The sequence below is a fragment of the Musca domestica genome, unplaced genomic scaffold (assembly GCF_030504385.1).
Source record: "Musca domestica strain aabys unplaced genomic scaffold, Musca_domestica.polishedcontigs.V.1.1 47, whole genome shotgun sequence".
NCBI classification, from domain to species: domain Eukaryota; kingdom Metazoa; phylum Arthropoda; class Insecta; order Diptera; family Muscidae; genus Musca; species Musca domestica.
Window position 1 is genome coordinate 1,035,904 of NW_026712338.1, and position 19,373 is coordinate 1,055,276.

Genomic DNA, 19,373 nt, shown 5'->3' on the forward strand with positions numbered 1-19,373 from the left:
CAGGCGATATCCAAAATACATAAAAAAGGCGAACTTCTGGCTTTTTATGCTGATTTCGTTGACGAATATAGCCACATATCGTAGACAAGCAAATCATATAGATGAGTCTAAATTTATTGCTTTTGGAGATGACCGCAAAATATTTAGGGGTTTCAAATGAACCAAAAACAGAAAAAATTTCCTGATCACACAATTGAAACCAATCGACACGCTTGAGAAGAGAGTTCAGGACTGGGAAGAGTTCTAGCGTTTTGGATGACCATTGCGCGACGGAGTGCGTAAATATTGGACAAATGTCCCTGGTAAAAATGCTAAGGGTAATATCTGGGCAGCGAAATCGAAAGCGAAATCTTCCAAATTGGCTTTAGACATAAAGGCGCTTCTAACATATTGTAGTGTCGTAGGGTATCACATTGTCGGCCCCGCACTGCTATGCTTTCTTGTTATATATACGATGTAATGTATACAAAAACATTTGTCAACTACGTTTCGAACTTGAATTTAAATAAAACAAATAATTTTGGATTTGGAATTATGAGATCGTGTATTATTTGCAATTTCAGCTTGATAGATACCCGTTAGCATTGCAGACTTGGTTATGTCGACTCCAAAAGTAAAATGAAAATGCTTTCCCAATTGTAACCACACCATTTCTAAGTAAATTTATTTTGTAGAAAGTATTGGTATAATTTGCTACTCTAATGTCTATATAAATAACGGAAAAAGTAAATGCTTCTAAAGGCACCGTATGATAAATCTGCTTTGAATATATGAATATTAGTTTATAATTACATAACAATATACAAATTCATGGGGCCAGTCAGTATTCAAGATCTATATCAGGTAGTCTGGTTAGAGGTCAGCGATAAGTAAGGGTTTTTATTTTCCTGGTTGAGGAATTTTGTAATTACGCTGTCTCAGCTCTCTCAAAATGCACATGCCATGGCTGTGGGCATTTTCACATCTAGAATTATTTTTTGAAATAAAATCGTTATGTCTCCTATGTGAGGTGATATACTTACTTCTCTGCTATCCCCTCGTTTTCTGTGTTGCAGATTTTCACAATTTCTTCCAAGTCGTCCTTGCCATCGGTGTACATCATAGAAAGCATATCGACAGTTTTTTCCTCGTCCAATGTTGTTGAGCCCTCAGCAATCTTTTGAAAATGTGTTTGAAATTTATAGAAATAGCGGAAAAATATTAAATAATTGAAGTAATACAAAGGTTGTAGGCCAAAATGGAATACAATTAAACTATTAAATAATGAAATAGTTCCATTCGAATTTTCCTATTTTTTATTAAAGAAAAGATTTTTTATATTTTTTCGAATTACAAATATAGACACATCAAAAACGAAAATTCAAGGAAAAGAAAAAAGAATTTCAAACGGAATACAATAAATGCAAACGGAATACTTAAATAACAATTAAAATGTTTCAAATTACGTCGGTGTAGTGACAAATAAATTAAATTAATATATAAATAAATTAATGAGTAAAGTTGTTAATGAGTTCTAAATAGAGGTATTCATTTGCTCTTTTCCCGAACTGCAAGAATTAACTAGCTTTTAATTTTTTTTCTAGTCATCGTAAAGCGAAAATCGGTTATCTTAGTAAAAACTTGTACATTCTTGCAGTTCTGGAACAGTGTAATTACAAGTTATTTGCATATCCATATTTACCAATTCAAATTCATGCATGAGACAATGTCTGAAACACTTCGAGCTTTGATGGGGGTTCTCGTCGTTCTTAATCAATTGCCTAATGTGTTCTGAAAATGTTCGATTTTAACTTATTCGGGTGAATAAAATAAATAGCACATTTATGTACCTCTGTCCGGTTTGGGGTCACAATTTTCACCGAAAGGTTCTAGGGCATCGATTAATTCCTCAGAGGTCATACCAATGTCGTCATCATCGTCATCGGCCTGAAAATATTTTTCATAGTTCAAAACATAGTAAAACATTGAGTAAAAATTTAATTATGAAATATTTCTTCATCGAATAATAATAATCATACACGCTACGATTATAATTATAATTTAAAGTTCAAAAGACTCAAAATGCCGAAGCATTTGTATCTTTTAAATTCGGACTTGTATTGCCCATTTGGTGCACAATTAATTTGAAATCGGATAAAGATATATATGGGAGCTAAAATCGATAAAATTTGGCAAAGATATTTCTGAGCGGTATTTTATATACTTCCCTGAATATCGTTGTTACGGAGTGCATATTACGGCAGTGTGTAACAAATATAACAAATCGGATGAACATTATATATGGGAGCTATAGCTATATCTGAACCGATCTTTTTTTTTTGACATGCTAGCTTCTAGACTCAATTCGGTCGTAAGTGCCAAATTCCATCCCATTTGGACAAATATTAGACGTTTGGTGCACAAAAAAGAGTAAATCGGACGAAGTTATATATGGGAGCTATAGCTATATCTGAACCGATTTCAATAAAATTTGATAAACGGACGAAGTTATATATGGGAGCTATAGCTATATCTGAACCGATTTCAATAAAATTTGTTATACTTATTTTCAAGCCTATTTTGGTTGTATGTGCAAAATTCTACAATATTTGGGCAAATATTAGACGTTTGGTGCCCAAAAAGGGGCAAATCGGGCGAAGATATATATGGGACCTATATCTAAATTTTATCTCCAATTTCAATAGGGTTCGTCCTTGGGCCAAACAAATGATTTGTGCAAAATTTTATCTGGATAGGGCAATAAATGCGAACTGTACTTTGTTTACAAAAACACATGGACAGACGGACGAATGGACATGCATAAATCGACTCAATGTGATTATGCAGATCATCAAAAGGAACTATGAGTCTATCTCGTTCCCTTTTGTCTCTTACAAACAAATGCACAAAGACATAATACCCTGACCACCTTGTGGTGTAGGGTATAAAAATAAAGAATAAAGTCCGTTAAAAAATTTCTAAAATTTTAAAAATACCGCATGTAGCTGTTATATTAGGGTCTATACGACGACATAGACCTGCATAGGTAACATTTGTCATAAGCCATTACAATATTCAAATGCGAAACTTAAAAAAAAACGGTAACAATGTAGCTAAAATCAACCAAATACCAAATATCGAGAGGTACCGTTATATGGGGGCTATACGAAGACGTGGACCGGCACAGACAATTTTCTGTTCTGGGCTGTAGTATCCATTTCGAACTTCAAATACCAAATTGGAAACAATTCCGTTGAATAATGTCGCTCAAATCAATAAAATACCGAATATCGGGAGTTACCGTTATATGGGGACTATACGAAGACGTGGACCGGCACAGAAAATCTCCTGTCATGGGCTGTAGCATCCATTACAAACATCAAATACCTAATTTGAAACAATTCCGGTGAATAATGTCGCTAAAATCATCAAAATACCCAATATCGGGAGTTACCGGTATATAGGGCTATAAGAAGACGTGGACCTACGTGACCCATTTTCAATACCAAAAGTCCTGCAGACATAATATACATTTGAGTAAAATTTTATCAATATACTCCATTTCCTTCGGAAGCTAGAGAGATTTTCACAGACGGATAGATACATCGCTAAATCGACATAGAATTTTATGCTGATTAAGAAGTTTTTCTCTTTATGGGGTCTAAAATGTATATTTCAAGGTGTTCCAAACGGAAAACAACTTTAGTTTTAACTCCGACGCCAAAGCCATTTTGTGAAATTAGCGATGACGAAGGGATCCGTGTCGAAAATTCCCCCATTGCTTGTAGTCTTTAACTTGATAGAGCAGGACAATAGAAGTTCAATCGTTTTATTTTCTCCCTTATCCTCCTCCTGCCTGCAGCATTCGACGTTAGAGTTATCCCATTTCGACGTTTTTGATGGGATGTTTCGTTGGCCTGTTAGTATCCCTATCGATATCCGTAACGTTCAATTATTCATGGTTAATAGAGGCTGGGTTCTACGCGAGGATATATCTGCCCAGATTTGTTTTGATACCTTACACCGTAGTTCGGTGTACCAGCACACTTTGACTTTCTCCCTTGAGAATGAAAATGACGAAGAGTAGTTATAACATATCGGCGACTATTGTCGTCGACTGCAAGCCCATCATTTCCAATCCATCAACATTCCTATTTCGTTCAATATTAAAATGACCAGATACTCAGCAAAGCCGGATAGTAGTGTGCAGATTTCCCAGAGCAGTTCTATACCTCAGAACTGCACAGAAATTGAATGTAAAACATTCGTTGGTACAACTTGGAGGGTAGCCAAGTTGTATGATTTAGCCATAAACGATACAACTTTGTGTACAACTTCACTTTTCGTAGAGTTTGTGTGCAACATGCCCACAAACGTTACAATAGGTTGGTACAATTTATTTTTTTTTTGTACAACTGAGACACAACTTCGTACAACCGGCCTACAAACGATTCAATCTTGAATACAACCTCTCCAGTTGTATCGTGCGTGACTTGCATAAGAGCCGCTTTGCAGTCACGGGTTCAGTTATTTATTCCATTCTCCATAATTTTAATTAATTCTATCGCATTCATGATCTCTTCTTGAAAACACTGTTCTGTACCTTACTCTGGCCCCGTGCCTGTTTCCACCTTTGATCCATCTGTATATATCGGAGACTAATTAGAGGTAGGTTGCTCCGTTAAATTCATCCCTGCTTGGAATCAGTATCTCAGTTCTGTCATGATTGGTGATATGTAATCGCAGTTCCGTTTATGAGGGTTGAAGGTTAATTAAGCTCTTAGAAAGCAAGCAAGCTGGCATAATCCTGTCGTGTAGTATGCCGCAGCCTGGTACTAAGTTCAACAAATGCTATGTTTAAGGTGTGTTTTTTGATGAGGCCGCGGTTAGGATTAAAGCTGCTCACTGTAAGCTTGAGAGTTTCGAGCTATTTAAGTTTATCATTCCGTTTGTAACACTTCGAAATATACATTCTAGACCCCACAAAGTATATATATTCTTGATGAGCATACAATTTTATGTCGATATAGCGATGTCCGTCCGTCTGTCCGTCTGTGAAAACCGCTCCAGCTTCCGAACGAAATGAAGTAGGTTGATAAAATTTTATTAAAATGAATATTATCATTTTGGCGATTTAAGCGACGTTATTCACCGGAAAAGTTTCAAATTTTGGTATTTGAAGTTCGTCATGGATACTACAGTCTATGGCAGAAAATTGTAAATGCAGGTTCACGTCTTCGTATAACCATCATATAACGGTACCCTCCGATGTTCCGCATTTTGATGATTTTAGCGACATTATTCACCGAAATTGCTTCAAATTTGGTACTCGAAGTTCGTAATGGATGCTACAGCCTATGACAGGTCCACGTCTTCGTATAGCCTCCCATATAACGGCACCTCCTGATATTCGGCGTTTTGATGATTTTAGCGACATTATTCACCGGAATTGTTTCAAATTTGGTATTTGAAGTTCGTCATGGATACTACAGGCTACAGGACAGAAAACTGTCTGTGCAGGTCCACGTTTCGGTGTAGGCCCCATATAATGGTACCTTTCTATATCCGGTACTTTGATGATTTAAACATTCTTCACCGATTTCGCATTTGACTATTGTGTTGACTTATGACAAAGGTTGCCTATGCAGATCTACGTTGTCGTATTGACCCTAACATAATGGATTTTATTTTTTTGAAAATTGTCAAAATCGTTCGGCCCGGCCGAACTTAAAGTTTTTTTACTTGTTTACACTCCAAAATTGTGTAGATATAAAGAGAGAGCTTAAAGGACACTCCATCCACAACTGCTGGAACGAATTGATCTGGCTTGCGCTACGTGTGACCAGTGCCAATTCTGTCATTGTTTGGTTGGACCTAAAGCTGTTGCCCATCGAGACAACTTTGTAAGTTCTCACTGCATAAGATCTGACACTGTGGTTTCCCCGTAATTGTTGAAAATTTAAAATATTATCTTGGAATACAGAGGAAAGTAACGAGTTTTAAAGCAATTCCAATTCAATAAAGTCACAACGAGGTGAATTCAGACCCAAGATTTCTCTTGCTATACGCAAAAATAGTATTTTGCTTTTCTGGGTTTTTACGACAAAATGGAATTTTCCAATTCCCAGATGAGCCCGGTTGTTTTGTATAGTATATATAGACGAAATAAATTCCAAAATAAAGCAATACGATATTTCGGAGATGCGTTACCGCAATACTTCGGTATACATACTGCTCATCAATGTATGGCCACGTAACCATCGCTAGGAATACCAGTTTTAACCGACTGATATTATGTATTTTAAAGATCTTATTTGATTTCAAAGTCAAGGACATAATTTTTGACCCGATATTAAAATTTCACACACTTTCACAAGTCTTTACACACATTGATACCATTTTCAGTATGTATCTGGTCACATAAGTTTTGTATTGCTCTATTTTGAATATTTTATTGTCAATATTAACTGTTTAACCTTATACCGAATTTACATTTGCATTGAGGAGATTTTAGAATTGCTTAATTAATTAACTTTCTCAAACTGACATTTGCATTTTTTTAAAATTGTATCCTCTTGAATAAAATGGAATTCCCTTCCATGTAATATTTACTTACATAAGCGATCGCAATGAGACTTAAACAAATAAACAGATGTTTGCAAAAATTCATTTTTTTAACACTTTTTGCAATGTTAAAAAGTGTTAATTGAAACTATTTCAACACTGCCCCCTTTTTGCAGCGTTCTATTGTGGGTCGATACGCTTAACGAAAACACAATAAATTTGAACTAATTTCCAACGGAGCGTTGTTCTACTTTTATATTCATTCCTTTTCGAATAATTTGATCATGCAAAAATAAAACGAATGTAAACTGATATCTGATTGGGGGCAACATGTTTTCGTCCATTACAACCGATATTTAAACATGCACTCGATAAACTGTAGAAAGATTTTCATCGAATACAAATAAATTAGAATATTTATCCAATAAAAAATACAAACACACATATCGGCCGCATATATATGTGTCGTAGTTATTCCCACAATTGGTCAATTTCATCTCAAATTCATATAATTTATATTTGTAAATATTATTGATAGAAATCTTTAGATACGAAAAGTCGACATGTCTAATACAAATCTAGTTGGTAATTTTGAGAATAAAAGCGTTAATCATAAATCGGAATACTTGGGACACGTTTTTCAACACAAAAATTTAACATTGGTCCGTTGAGAACTGTAACGTTTAACTACAATATCCGATTTTCCTTTATGATATCGAAAAAATTGAAAAGCTAGTAGATTCTTGCAGGTTCTTCTTGCATACGTATTTATTGGTATAAATGTAAATGCATAAATTCAAAGTTTCATAGACATATACAAGTTTAGACTCAACTAATTATATAAATTTTCAATGACTATTTTTTGGGAAAGTTTTCAAGATTTTGTTGCATGCTTTTTATACCCTACAACACTATGTGTTGGGGGTATTATAAGTTTGATTGGGCCAAAAATTATGTAACACCTCGAAATATTGATTTCCCACATAGGAAAGTATATATGGATCTTCCTAGCTCGCCGAGCTGAGTCGATCTAGCTATGTATGTCCGTCCGTCCGTCTGTCCGTCTGTCCGTCTGTCCATGTTAATTTGTAATCACTCTACAGGTCGCAATTATGGCCCGATCCTTACGAAATTTAGCACGAAGGTGGGGCTAAGGTCAGAATAGAAGCCTATTTCTTTTGGAGATGATCGCCAAATGTTTAGGGATTGAAATGGACCAAATACTGAAAAAATGTCGGATTTTGCAGAAGCTATACAGGTGGCAATTATAGACCAATCGACGCGGAATTTCGCATGTAGCTAGAGTTAAGGGCGGGGAAGAAGCCTACCAATTTGGGTGGTCATCGGATAATATTTAGCGGGTAAAATAGAGCATATCTTTTGTGTTGAAAAAATTCAAAATTTTTCATTAAACCGCGAATATTTTAAATCCCGGCGAAATCACAAAGCCATGACAAGGTTACTTCTGATCTTCAGATTGATGTTAACAGCCAACAAATCGGATATATAGCAAAATATGTGCGATATATATGTCTATCAAAGAAGATATGCTTGAAAGATCTCTTACATGTCGAGAATAATGAATAATAAATGTTAATCTTTTGCCACTTCTGAGAGATTATAGGTCTTTGGGAAATATTGGTTCCAGATCTAGGAAGACCATTTACGTGCAACATCTACAAATAAATTGGAAATGAGCAAATTAGTTTAAGTTGCTATTATTCGAAAATTAGAGAACGAAACCTGATGGTTTTCTTTTATTATTTGTCACAATATCTTGTGGAATTCTTTCAAGTATCTCGCCTATATAAACTGTATCGTTTATTATAGTGTTGTAGGGTATTCAACGGTCGGCCCCGCTCGACTGTAGCCTTTGCTTACTTGTTTTATTTTGAGATGTATTTTCCGATTAAAGTCTTCTCTTTGGCAAAAAGTTGGCAAATGAAGATAATTTCTTCGTTTATACCATGGTACAACAAGGAGGTAGAACTGAAACTTCGTGTCAGACTCATTCAAAATTATATAGAACAAGTTGTTTTCATTTTTTTCATATTTTTCCTCATTATACCCTACACCACAAGGTGGTCGGGGTATTATGTCTTAGTGCATTTGTTTGTAACAGGCAAAAGGAAACGAGATAGATACGTAGTTTCTTTTCATGATCTGCATAGAATCACATTCTGAGTCGATTTATGCATGTCCGTCTGTCCGTCCGTCTGTCCATTTATTTCCTATCCAGATGAAATTTTGCACAAATCATTTGTTTGGCCCAAGGACGAACCCTATGAAATTGGAGATAATCGGTCAAAATTGAGATATAGCACCCATATATATCTTCGTCCGATTTACCATTTATTGTGCACCAAACGTCTAATATTTGTCCAAATGGGATGGAATTTGGCACATACGACCGAACTAAGTCTAGAAGGTAGTATGCCAAATTTGGTGAAGATCGGTTCAGATATAGTTATAGCTCCCATATATATTGTTCATCCGATTTATTGTATTTGTTACCCACAGCCGTAATATGCACTCCGTAACAACGATATTCAGGGAAATATATCAAATACAGCTCAGATATTTATTTTTGCCAAATTTTATCGAGATCGGTTCAAACTTGGATATAGTTCCCATATATATCTTTATCCGATTTCAAATTAATTGTGTACCAAATGGGCAATACAAGTCCGAATTTAAGAGATACAAATGCTTCTTCATATTTAGTCCTTTGAATTTTAAACTATAATTATAATCCTAGCGTGTATGATTGAATTCTCCCATAAAAACTTTTAATTGTTACGTAGAGCTCAACTAAATTAGCAAAGTGGTGTAGGGTATCATAAAATCGGCCCCGCCCGACTTTAGGACTTTCTTTACTGGTTTTAAAATTTAAACAGAATTTTTTAAGGATTTCATTTTTTGAAAATTTCCAAATTCATTCCAAATGGTGGAGTGTATTCGAAGATCGGCCGACCGAACTTAATGTTCCTTTAATCTGGGGAAAAACTACCTTTAAACGGGATTTTAGCAATTTAAAATATTCCACAAAATTATTTCTCTTTTAAGACTAGAGGACTCTAAGAATCTATGGCCGAGTGGAAAATAAGGGCAAGACCCTCACAATATATTTTTGTAAATAGCATTTCTACATAACAGGAACACAAAATGTCAACATTTGGCAAAATTAACACGTTAAATCTTGAAAACGGAGTTCCTTACTATTCCAAAAACTGAACCGATATGGCCCATTTTCTGTAGCCATGATTCTCGATGTACTCCAAAGATCTCCATCAAATTTCAAAGCTCTATCTTAAATATTGTGAAATACATTTAAAACTACAGGGGTCCCATTTTTATCCCTCCACCATAGTGTAGAGGGTATATTAAGTTTGTCATTCCGTTTGTAACACCTCGAAATATACATTTCAGACCCCACAAAGTATATGTGTATTCTTGAAATCACTCTAGCTTCCGAACGAAATGAAGTAGATTGATAAAATTTTACTCAAATGTATATTATGTCTGCAGGACTTTTGGTATTGAATATTGGCCTTGTACCCCCATATAATGGTACCTCCCGATATTCGGTATTATGGTGATTTAAGCGACATTATTCACCGGAAATGTTTCAAATTTGGTGTTTAATGTTCGTAATGGATACTTCAGCCTAAGACAGAAAATTGTCTGTGCAGGTTCACGTCCTCATATAGCCCACATGTAACGGTACCTCCCGATATTCGGTATATAGATGATTTTAGAGACATTATTTACCGGAACTATTTCAAATTTAGTATTTGAAGTTCGTAATGGATACTTCAGCTTAGGGCAGAAAATTGTCTGTGCAGGTCCACGTCTTCGTATAACCCCCATATAACTGTACCTCCCTATATTCGGTATTTTGATGATTTTAGAGACATTATTTACCGGAACTATTTCAGATTCGATATTTGAAGTTCGCAATGGATACTACAGCCAATGACAAAAAATTGTCTGTACAGGTCCACGTCTTCATATAGCCATCATATAACAGCTCCTCCCGATATTCGCTATTTGGATGACTTTAGCTACATTATTCACCGATTGTTTTTTCTAAGTTTCGCATTTGAATATTGTAATGGCTTATGACGAAAGTTACCTATGCAGGTCCATGTCGTCATATAGACCCTAATATAATAGCGACATTCAATATTTTTAAGATTTTAACAGAATCTTTAACGGATTTTATTGTTTTTGAGAATTGCCAAATTCGTTGCAAATGGTGGAGGGTATTCAAAGTTCGGCCTGGCCAAACTTACAGCTTTTTTACTTGTTTTAGCTTAACTTTCATAATCTACTAGATTTCTTCCTTTAATTATGTAAAAGATAAAATATTGTCGCACAATGTAAAAGTACATATAGTGAGGACTGTACATTGTAATTTACTATCATATATCTAATTTTTTTTTTCAAGAGAAATTAACAATTTGCTAACAACAATTTAAAAGTCGAGCAGCTTTTTTCCTGCTTACTTTTATCGAATGTCGTTCAATAACTTTAATAAGGGAGTTAATTCGCTCAACAGAGATCACTGAGTAATTTTTACGGCAATTGTTATTGTTCAAACCCATTTTAAAATACGTGAGGCAGATTCATTCGATGCTTCACATTGACCTTAACCGCAACAGTCTAACCTTGAATAAAAGAAAAGTAGCAACAGAATTGCAGAGATCAAAACTACCGCATCAGCATAAAACCGAAGAAAATTTGAGTATAAATAAGTCATGGAATCATTGGTAAAGACATCACAGTGTCTATTCAACTCTCAACAACTTGCACTTGCATTATTGCTCCGCCAATATGAAATTCGCTGCAACGGTTATTTTCTTCGCTTTTGCCTACATAAACTTGGCTCACAGCAAGAGCGTAAGTAAAACAACAACTAAGGCTAAAAACTAAATAAAAATTCTAAACAATTTTTTCCGATTACAGCTTAAAAATTATTACGCCAACAGTGTGACTGAATATAAGGGCCAGCGCAAACCCTTGGCCAGTCCCATGGCTAACGGCATACATGATAGCAGCTATACCCGTTCAAAGCGTCAAATTCCCCAGGCCATACAAGATTTGCAGGATCTTCTGACCAACACCAAGAAAGACTGTGCCAAAGAATTGGGTTTTGGTTCATCCGTAAATGACAAGACACTGCTGTACGAGGAGAATCCCACGCCACAAGAAAAGTGTTTGATGGCTTGCATCCTGAGAAAAGTTAATTTGGTAAAATACTCACATAACTTCCTTTCATTTGATGATGAGGTTTAGTAACCGTTTTTGCTGTCTTTTAGATGGACAAAAACAACCGGTTGTCTGTAGATACCATTGCCCGAATTGCCGGCAGTGTCTCACAGAACAATGAATTGGTTATTTCGGTGGCAGTGGCCACGGCCAACAACTGCAACAACTTGATTAGCACCAATCATCCTTGCGAAGCTGCTGCCCAAATCAACAAATGCATCGGCGGTGCCTTGAAGGCAAACAAATTGAAATTATTCTATTAAAAGTATTATATTTTTAATATGAAATATCTGTAATTTTTTCTACTTTTTTTACATTTTCCATATATATTTGCATCAATTTTTAAACAATAATCAATATTTTTTATAATTTTTGTCGAGAAAAATTTAAATTAATATTTGAAATAAACTATAATTTTTCAATTAAATTATTTTTGGTAATAGCGTAATTACATATAATAACGTAGAGAGACATATGTCACTAAATAGACCGAGAATTTTAAACTGATCAAAAATGTTTGGATATTAAGTAAGAAGTTACAAACGGAATGGCAAAGTTGATTTACCTTACATAGTGAGTGAGATTCATAGAAATTCAGTAATTGCCCAAATTTAGCCAAACAAAATTGTTAATTGCAAATCGATAGAAAATGTTTTTAAATCTTTCAAAACAGCGAATATCAGACGGTCACGTAATGTAAGGGGGCTTTATAGGAAAGTGGGCCTACACTTGTAGGTTAAAATATTGAAAATGTCGAACGGTGTCCTACTGACAGTTTAAGTTGGCCGAACCCATTATATGGGTGCTATGTGAATCTATATAGCACATCTTCGTATTTACCCTTTATTGGAATTGTGTGGAAAAAATTATATCGTCCGTCCTCTAAGGCAGTGTCCTATTTGGTCCAAACATGGTACCTTGTAATATTATTATCAAACTTAGATCGAGTTCGGAGATGGGTAATATCCATAGAGGCAAACATTCAATCACCGTGTTTCTGTTAAAAACTTTTTTTATTTGCCTAGGTGTACGACTTTTTCGACGTATAAAATTTTTAAAATACCTAATATAGTAAGATACCGTTATTTTAGGTTCTATACGAAGATGTGGACCTGCATAGGCAATTTTCTGTCACAGGCTGTAGTGCCCATTACGAAGATCAAATACGAAATTTGAAACAATTCCGCAGAATAATGTAGCTAAAATCATCAAAATACCGGAAATAGGAAGGTACCGATATTTAGTGGCTACGCGAAGACCTGGACCTGAATAGATAATTTTCTGTCATAGAGTGAAGTACCCATTGGGAACTTCAAATACGAAATTTGAAACAATTCCGGTGTATAATGTTGCTAAAATCATCAAAATACTGAATATCGGACGTACAGTTATATGGAGGCTATACCTCAACGTGGACCTATGTAGCCCATTTTCAAAACCAATAGTTCTGCAGACGAAACACACATTTGAGTAAAATTTTATCAACCTACTTCAATTTGTTCGGAAGCTAGACTGATTTCCACAGACAGACTAACGGTCATCGTTAAATCGACATAGAATTTTATGCTGATTAAGAATTTATGTATACTGTTGGCGTAATACCAATGCACAGTGGTCGAGGTCGCATGGGAACAGCGGCCAAAAATACTTTCAGTGCAGATATCAATATGAATCTTTGGTTATGGTACATTGATGGGATAAAAATAAAAAATGTGACAAAATGGATATGGTCGAGGCATGTTTTGGCATGGTCCCCTTACAACGTACCTCCCGAATAAGGGTTATTTGTCCAATTTTCGTCACATTTCTACACAAGATTCATAGTTTCATAGACATATACAAATAAATTCAAAGTTTCATAGACATATACAAGTTTAGACTCAACTAATTATATAAATTTTCAATGACTATTTTTTGGGAAAGTTTTCAAGATTTTGTTGCATGCTTTTTATACCCTACAACACTATGTGTTGGGGGTATTATAAGTTTGATTGGGCCAAAAATTATGTAACACCTCGAAATATTGATTTCCCACATAGGAAAGTATATATGGATCTTCCTAGCTCGCCGAGCTGAGTCGATCTAGCTATGTATGTCCGTCCGTCCGTCTGTCCGTCTGTCCGTCTGTCCATGTTAATTTGTAATCACTCTACAGGTCGCAATTATGGCCCGATCCTTACGAAATTTAGCACGAAGGTGGGGCTAAGGTCAGAATAGAAGCCTATTTCTTTTGGAGATGATCGCCAAATGTTTAGGGATTGAAATGGACCAAATACTGAAAAAATGTCGGATTTTGCAGAAGCTATACAGGTGGCAATTATAGACCAATCGACGCGGAATTTCGCATGTAGCTAGAGTTAAGGGCGGGGAAGAAGCCTACCAATTTGGGTGGTCATCGGATAATATTTAGCGGGTAAAATAGAGCATATCTTTTGTGTTGAAAAAATTCAAAATTTTTCATTAAACCGCGAATATTTTAAATCCCGGCGAAATCACAAAGCCATGACAAGGTTACTTCTGATCTTCAGATTGATGTTAACAGCCAACAAATCGGATATATAGCAAAATATGTGCGATATATATGTCTATCAAAGAAGATATGCTTGAAAGATCTCTTACATGTCGAGAATAATGAATAATAAATGTTAATCTTTTGCCACTTCTGAGAGATTATAGGTCTTTGGGAAATATTGGTTCCAGATCTAGGAAGACCATTTACGTGCAACATCTACAAATAAATTGGAAATGAGCAAATTAGTTTAAGTTGCTATTATTCGAAAATTAGAGAACGAAACCTGATGGTTTTCTTTTATTATTTGTCACAATATCTTGTGGAATTCTTTCAAGTATCTCGCCTATATAAACTGTATCGTTTATTATAGTGTTGTAGGGTATTCAACGGTCGGCCCCGCTCGACTGTAGCCTTTGCTTACTTGTTTTATTTTGAGATGTATTTTCCGATTAAAGTCTTCTCTTTGGCAAAAAGTTGGCAAATGAAGATAATTTCTTCGTTTATACCATGGTACAACAAGGAGGTAGAACTGAAACTTCGTGTCAGACTCATTCAAAATTATATAGAACAAGTTGTTTTCATTTTTTTCATATTTTTCCTCATTATACCCTACACCACAAGGTGGTCGGGGTATTATGTCTTAGTGCATTTGTTTGTAACAGGCAAAAGGAAACGAGATAGATACGTAGTTTCTTTTCATGATCTGCATAGAATCACATTCTGAGTCGATTTATGCATGTCCGTCTGTCCGTCCGTCTGTCCATTTATTTCCTATCCAGATGAAATTTTGCACAAATCATTTGTTTGGCCCAAGGACGAACCCTATGAAATTGGAGATAATCGGTCAAAATTGAGATATAGCACCCATATATATCTTCGTCCGATTTACCATTTATTGTGCACCAAACGTCTAATATTTGTCCAAATGGGATGGAATTTGGCACATACGACCGAACTAAGTCTAGAAGGTAGTATGCCAAATTTGGTGAAGATCGGTTCAGATATAGTTATAGCTCCCATATATATTGTTCATCCGATTTATTGTATTTGTTACCCACAGCCGTAATATGCACTCCGTAACAACGATATTCAGGGAAATATATCAAATACAGCTCAGATATTTATTTTTGCCAAATTTTATCGAGATCGGTTCAAACTTGGATATAGTTCCCATATATATCTTTATCCGATTTCAAATTAATTGTGTACCAAATGGGCAATACAAGTCCGAATTTAAGAGATACAAATGCTTCTTCATATTTAGTCCTTTGAATTTTAAACTATAATTATAATCCTAGCGTGTATGATTGAATTCTCCCATAAAAACTTTTAATTGTTACGTAGAGCTCAACTAAATTAGCAAAGTGGTGTAGGGTATCATAAAATCGGCCCCGCCCGACTTTAGGACTTTCTTTACTGGTTTTAAAATTTAAACAGAATTTTTTAAGGATTTCATTTTTTGAAAATTTCCAAATTCATTCCAAATGGTGGAGTGTATTCGAAGATCGGCCGACCGAACTTAATGTTCCTTTAATCTGGGGAAAAACTACCTTTAAACGGGATTTTAGCAATTTAAAATATTCCACAAAATTATTTCTCTTTTAAGACTAGAGGACTCTAAGAATCTATGGCCGAGTGGAAAATAAGGGCAAGACCCTCACAATATATTTTTGTAAATAGCATTTCTACATAACAGGAACACAAAATGTCAACATTTGGCAAAATTAACACGTTAAATCTTGAAAACGGAGTTCCTTACTATTCCAAAAACTGAACCGATATGGCCCATTTTCTGTAGCCATGATTCTCGATGTACTCCAAAGATCTCCATCAAATTTCAAAGCTCTATCTTAAATATTGTGAAATACATTTAAAACTACAGGGGTCCCATTTTTATCCCTCCACCATAGTGTAGAGGGTATATTAAGTTTGTCATTCCGTTTGTAACACCTCGAAATATACATTTCAGACCCCACAAAGTATATGTGTATTCTTGAAATCACTCTAGCTTCCGAACGAAATGAAGTAGATTGATAAAATTTTACTCAAATGTATATTATGTCTGCAGGACTTTTGGTATTGAATATTGGCCTTGTACCCCCATATAATGGTACCTCCCGATATTCGGTATTATGGTGATTTAAGCGACATTATTCACCGGAAATGTTTCAAATTTGGTGTTTAATGTTCGTAATGGATACTTCAGCCTAAGACAGAAAATTGTCTGTGCAGGTTCACGTCCTCATATAGCCCACATGTAACGGTACCTCCCGATATTCGGTATATAGATGATTTTAGAGACATTATTTACCGGAACTATTTCAAATTTAGTATTTGAAGTTCGTAATGGATACTTCAGCTTAGGGCAGAAAATTGTCTGTGCAGGTCCACGTCTTCGTATAACCCCCATATAACTGTACCTCCCTATATTCGGTATTTTGATGATTTTAGAGACATTATTTACCGGAACTATTTCAGATTCGATATTTGAAGTTCGCAATGGATACTACAGCCAATGACAAAAAATTGTCTGTACAGGTCCACGTCTTCATATAGCCATCATATAACAGCTCCTCCCGATATTCGCTATTTGGATGACTTTAGCTACATTATTCACCGATTGTTTTTTCTAAGTTTCGCATTTGAATATTGTAATGGCTTATGACGAAAGTTACCTATGCAGGTCCATGTCGTCATATAGACCCTAATATAATAGCGACATTCAATATTTTAAGATTTTAACAGAATCTTTAACGGATTTTATTGTTTTTGAGAATTGCCAAATTCGTTGCAAATGGTGGAGGGTATTCAAAGTTCGGCCTGGCCAAACTTACAGCTTTTTTACTTGTTTTAGCTTAACTTTCATAATCTACTAGATTTCTTCCTTTAATTATGTAAAAGATAAAATATTGTCGCACAATGTAAAAGTACATATAGTGAGGACTGTACATTGTAATTTACTATCATATATCTAATTTTTTTTTTCAAGAGAAATTAACAATTTGCTAACAACAATTTAAAAGTCGAGCAGCTTTTTTCCTGCTTACTTTTATCGAATGTCGTTCAATAACTTTAATAAGGGAGTTAATTCGCTCAACAGAGATCACTGAGTAATTTTTACGGCAATTGTTATTGTTCAAACCCATTTTAAAATACGTGAGGCAGATTCATTCGATGCTTCACATTGACCTTAACCGCAACAGTCTAACCTTGAATAAAAGAAAAGTAGCAACAGAATTGCAGAGATCAAAACTACCGCATCAGCATAAAACCGAAGAAAATTTGAGTATAAATAAGTCATGGAATCATTGGTAAAGACATCACAGTGTCTATTCAACTCTCAACAACTTGCACTTGCATTATTGCTCCGCCAATATGAAATTCGCTGCAACGGTTATTTTCTTCGCTTTTGCCTACATAAACTTGGCTCACAGCAAGAGCGTAAGTAAAACAACAACTAAGGCTAAAAACTAAATAAAAATTCTAAACAATTTTTTCCGATTACAGCTTAAAAATTATTACGCCAACAGTGTGACTGAATATAAGGGCCAGCGCAAACCCTTGGCCAGTCCCATGGCTAACGGCATACATGATAGCAGCTATACCCGTTCAAAGCGTCAAATTCCCCAGGCCATACAAGATTTGCAGGATCTTCTGACCAACACCAAGAAAGACTGTGCCAAAGAATTGGGTTTTGGTTCATCCGTAAATGACAAGACACTGCTGTACGAGGAGAATCCCACGCCACAAGAAAAGTGTTTGATGGCTTGCATCCTGAGAAAAGTTAATTTGGTAAAATACTCACATAACTTCCTTTCATTTGATGATGAGGTTTAGTAACCGTTTTTGCTGTCTTTTAGATGGACAAAAACAACCGGTTGTCTGTAGATACCATTGCCCGAATTGCCGGCAGTGTCTCACAGAACAATGAATTGGTTATTTCGGTGGCAGTGGCCACGGCCAACAACTGCAACAACTTGATTAGCACCAATCATCCTTGCGAAGCTGCTGCCCAAATCAACAAATGCATCGGCGGTGCCTTGAAGGCAAACAAATTGAAATTATTCTATTAAAAGTATTATATTTTTAATATGAAATATCTGTAATTTTTTCTACTTTTTTTACATTTTCCATATATATTTGCATCAATTTTTAAACAATAATCAATATTTTTTATAATTTTTGTCGAGAAAAATTTAAATTAATATTTGAAATAAACTATAATTTTTCAATTAAATTATTTTTGGTAATAGCGTAATTACATATAATAACGTAGAGAGACATATGTCACTAAATAGACCGAGAATTTTAAACTGATCAAAAATGTTTGGATATTAAGTAAGAAGTTACAAACGGAATGGCAAAGTTGATTTACCTTACATAGTGAGTGAGATTCATAGAAATTCAGTAATTGCCCAAATTTAGCCAAACAAAATTGTTAATTGCAAATCGATAGAAAATGTTTTTAAATCTTTCAAAACAGCGAATATCAGACGGTCACGTAATGTAAGGGGGCTTTATAGGAAAGTGGGCCTACACTTGTAGGTTAAAATATTGAAAATGTCGAACGGTGTCCTACTGACAGTTTAAGTTGGCCGAACCCATTATATGGGTGCTATGTGAATCTATATAGCACATCTTCGTATTTACCCTTTATTGGAATTGTGTGGAAAAAATTATATCGTCCGTCCTCTAAGGCAGTGTCCTATTTGGTCCAAACATGGTACCTTGTAATATTATTATCAAACTTAGATCGAGTTCGGAGATGGGTAATATCCATAGAGGCAAACATTCAATCACCGTGTTTCTGTTAAAAACTTTTTTTATTTGCCTAGGTGTACGACTTTTTCGACGTATAAAATTTTTAAAATACCTAATATAGTAAGATACCGTTATTTTAGGTTCTATACGAAGATGTGGACCTGCATAGGCAATTTTCTGTCACAGGCTGTAGTGCCCATTACGAAGATCAAATACGAAATTTGAAACAATTCCGCAGAATAATGTAGCTAAAATCATCAAAATACCGGAAATAGGAAGGTACCGA

General features: G+C 35.2%; 3 protein-coding genes across 3 annotated transcripts; 2 read left to right on the forward strand and 1 right to left on the reverse strand.

Moving 5' to 3' along the window:
* Positions 1-708: 708 nt before the first annotated feature.
* Positions 709-7,010, reverse strand: LOC101898830 (uncharacterized). The gene is made up of 5 exons (XM_059127739.1): positions 6,596-7,010; positions 1,830-1,926; positions 1,682-1,770; positions 1,023-1,156; positions 709-964 (listed from the first exon to the last, which is right to left on the reverse strand). Exons 1-5 carry the CDS (start codon positions 6,647-6,649, stop codon positions 880-882), a joined length of 459 nt encoding a protein of 152 aa, XP_058983722.1. The 5' UTR covers positions 6,650-7,010; the 3' UTR covers positions 709-879.
* A 1,404-nt stretch (positions 7,011-8,414) lies between these two features.
* LOC101900378 (uncharacterized) lies at positions 8,415-12,241 on the forward strand. Its single transcript, XM_005183287.3, has 3 exons — positions 8,415-11,445; positions 11,512-11,796; positions 11,865-12,241. Exons 1-3 carry the CDS (start codon positions 11,380-11,382, stop codon positions 12,075-12,077), a joined length of 564 nt encoding a protein of 187 aa, XP_005183344.2. The 5' UTR covers positions 8,415-11,379; the 3' UTR covers positions 12,078-12,241.
* A 4,819-nt stretch (positions 12,242-17,060) lies between these two features.
* LOC131804645 (uncharacterized) lies at positions 17,061-18,563 on the forward strand. The gene is made up of 3 exons (XM_059127702.1): positions 17,061-17,767; positions 17,834-18,118; positions 18,187-18,563. The coding sequence occupies exons 1-3, from the start codon at positions 17,702-17,704 to the stop codon at positions 18,397-18,399; spliced, it is 564 nt and encodes a 187-aa protein (XP_058983685.1). The 5' UTR covers positions 17,061-17,701; the 3' UTR covers positions 18,400-18,563.
* Positions 18,564-19,373: the final 810 nt, after the last annotated feature.

What these genes read in the sequence shown, in the direction of transcription:
- LOC101898830 (XM_059127739.1), bottom strand. Translation starts at nt 6,649, where the DNA reads ATGAATTTTTGCAAACATCTGTTTATTTGTTTAAGTCTCATTGCGATC. An exon ending in TGACCCCAAACCGGACAGAG is followed by an intron (nt 1,771 to 1,829) that starts GTACATAAATGT and finishes GAACATTTTCAG; the next exon opens with AACACATTAGGCAATTGATT. An exon ending in AACGAGGGGATAGCAGAGAA is followed by an intron (nt 965 to 1,022) that starts GTAAGTATATCA and finishes AAATAATTCTAG; the next exon opens with ATGTGAAAATGCCCACAGCC.
- LOC101900378 (XM_005183287.3), top strand. Translation starts at nt 11,380, where the DNA reads ATGAAATTCGCTGCAACGGTTATTTTCTTCGCTTTTGCCTACATAAAC. An exon ending in ACTTGGCTCACAGCAAGAGC is followed by an intron (nt 11,446 to 11,511) that starts GTAAGTAAAACA and finishes TTCCGATTACAG; the next exon opens with CTTAAAAATTATTACGCCAA. An exon ending in TCCTGAGAAAAGTTAATTTG is followed by an intron (nt 11,797 to 11,864) that starts GTAAAATACTCA and finishes GCTGTCTTTTAG; the next exon opens with ATGGACAAAAACAACCGGTT.
- LOC131804645 (XM_059127702.1), top strand. Translation starts at nt 17,702, where the DNA reads ATGAAATTCGCTGCAACGGTTATTTTCTTCGCTTTTGCCTACATAAAC. An exon ending in ACTTGGCTCACAGCAAGAGC is followed by an intron (nt 17,768 to 17,833) that starts GTAAGTAAAACA and finishes TTCCGATTACAG; the next exon opens with CTTAAAAATTATTACGCCAA. An exon ending in TCCTGAGAAAAGTTAATTTG is followed by an intron (nt 18,119 to 18,186) that starts GTAAAATACTCA and finishes GCTGTCTTTTAG; the next exon opens with ATGGACAAAAACAACCGGTT.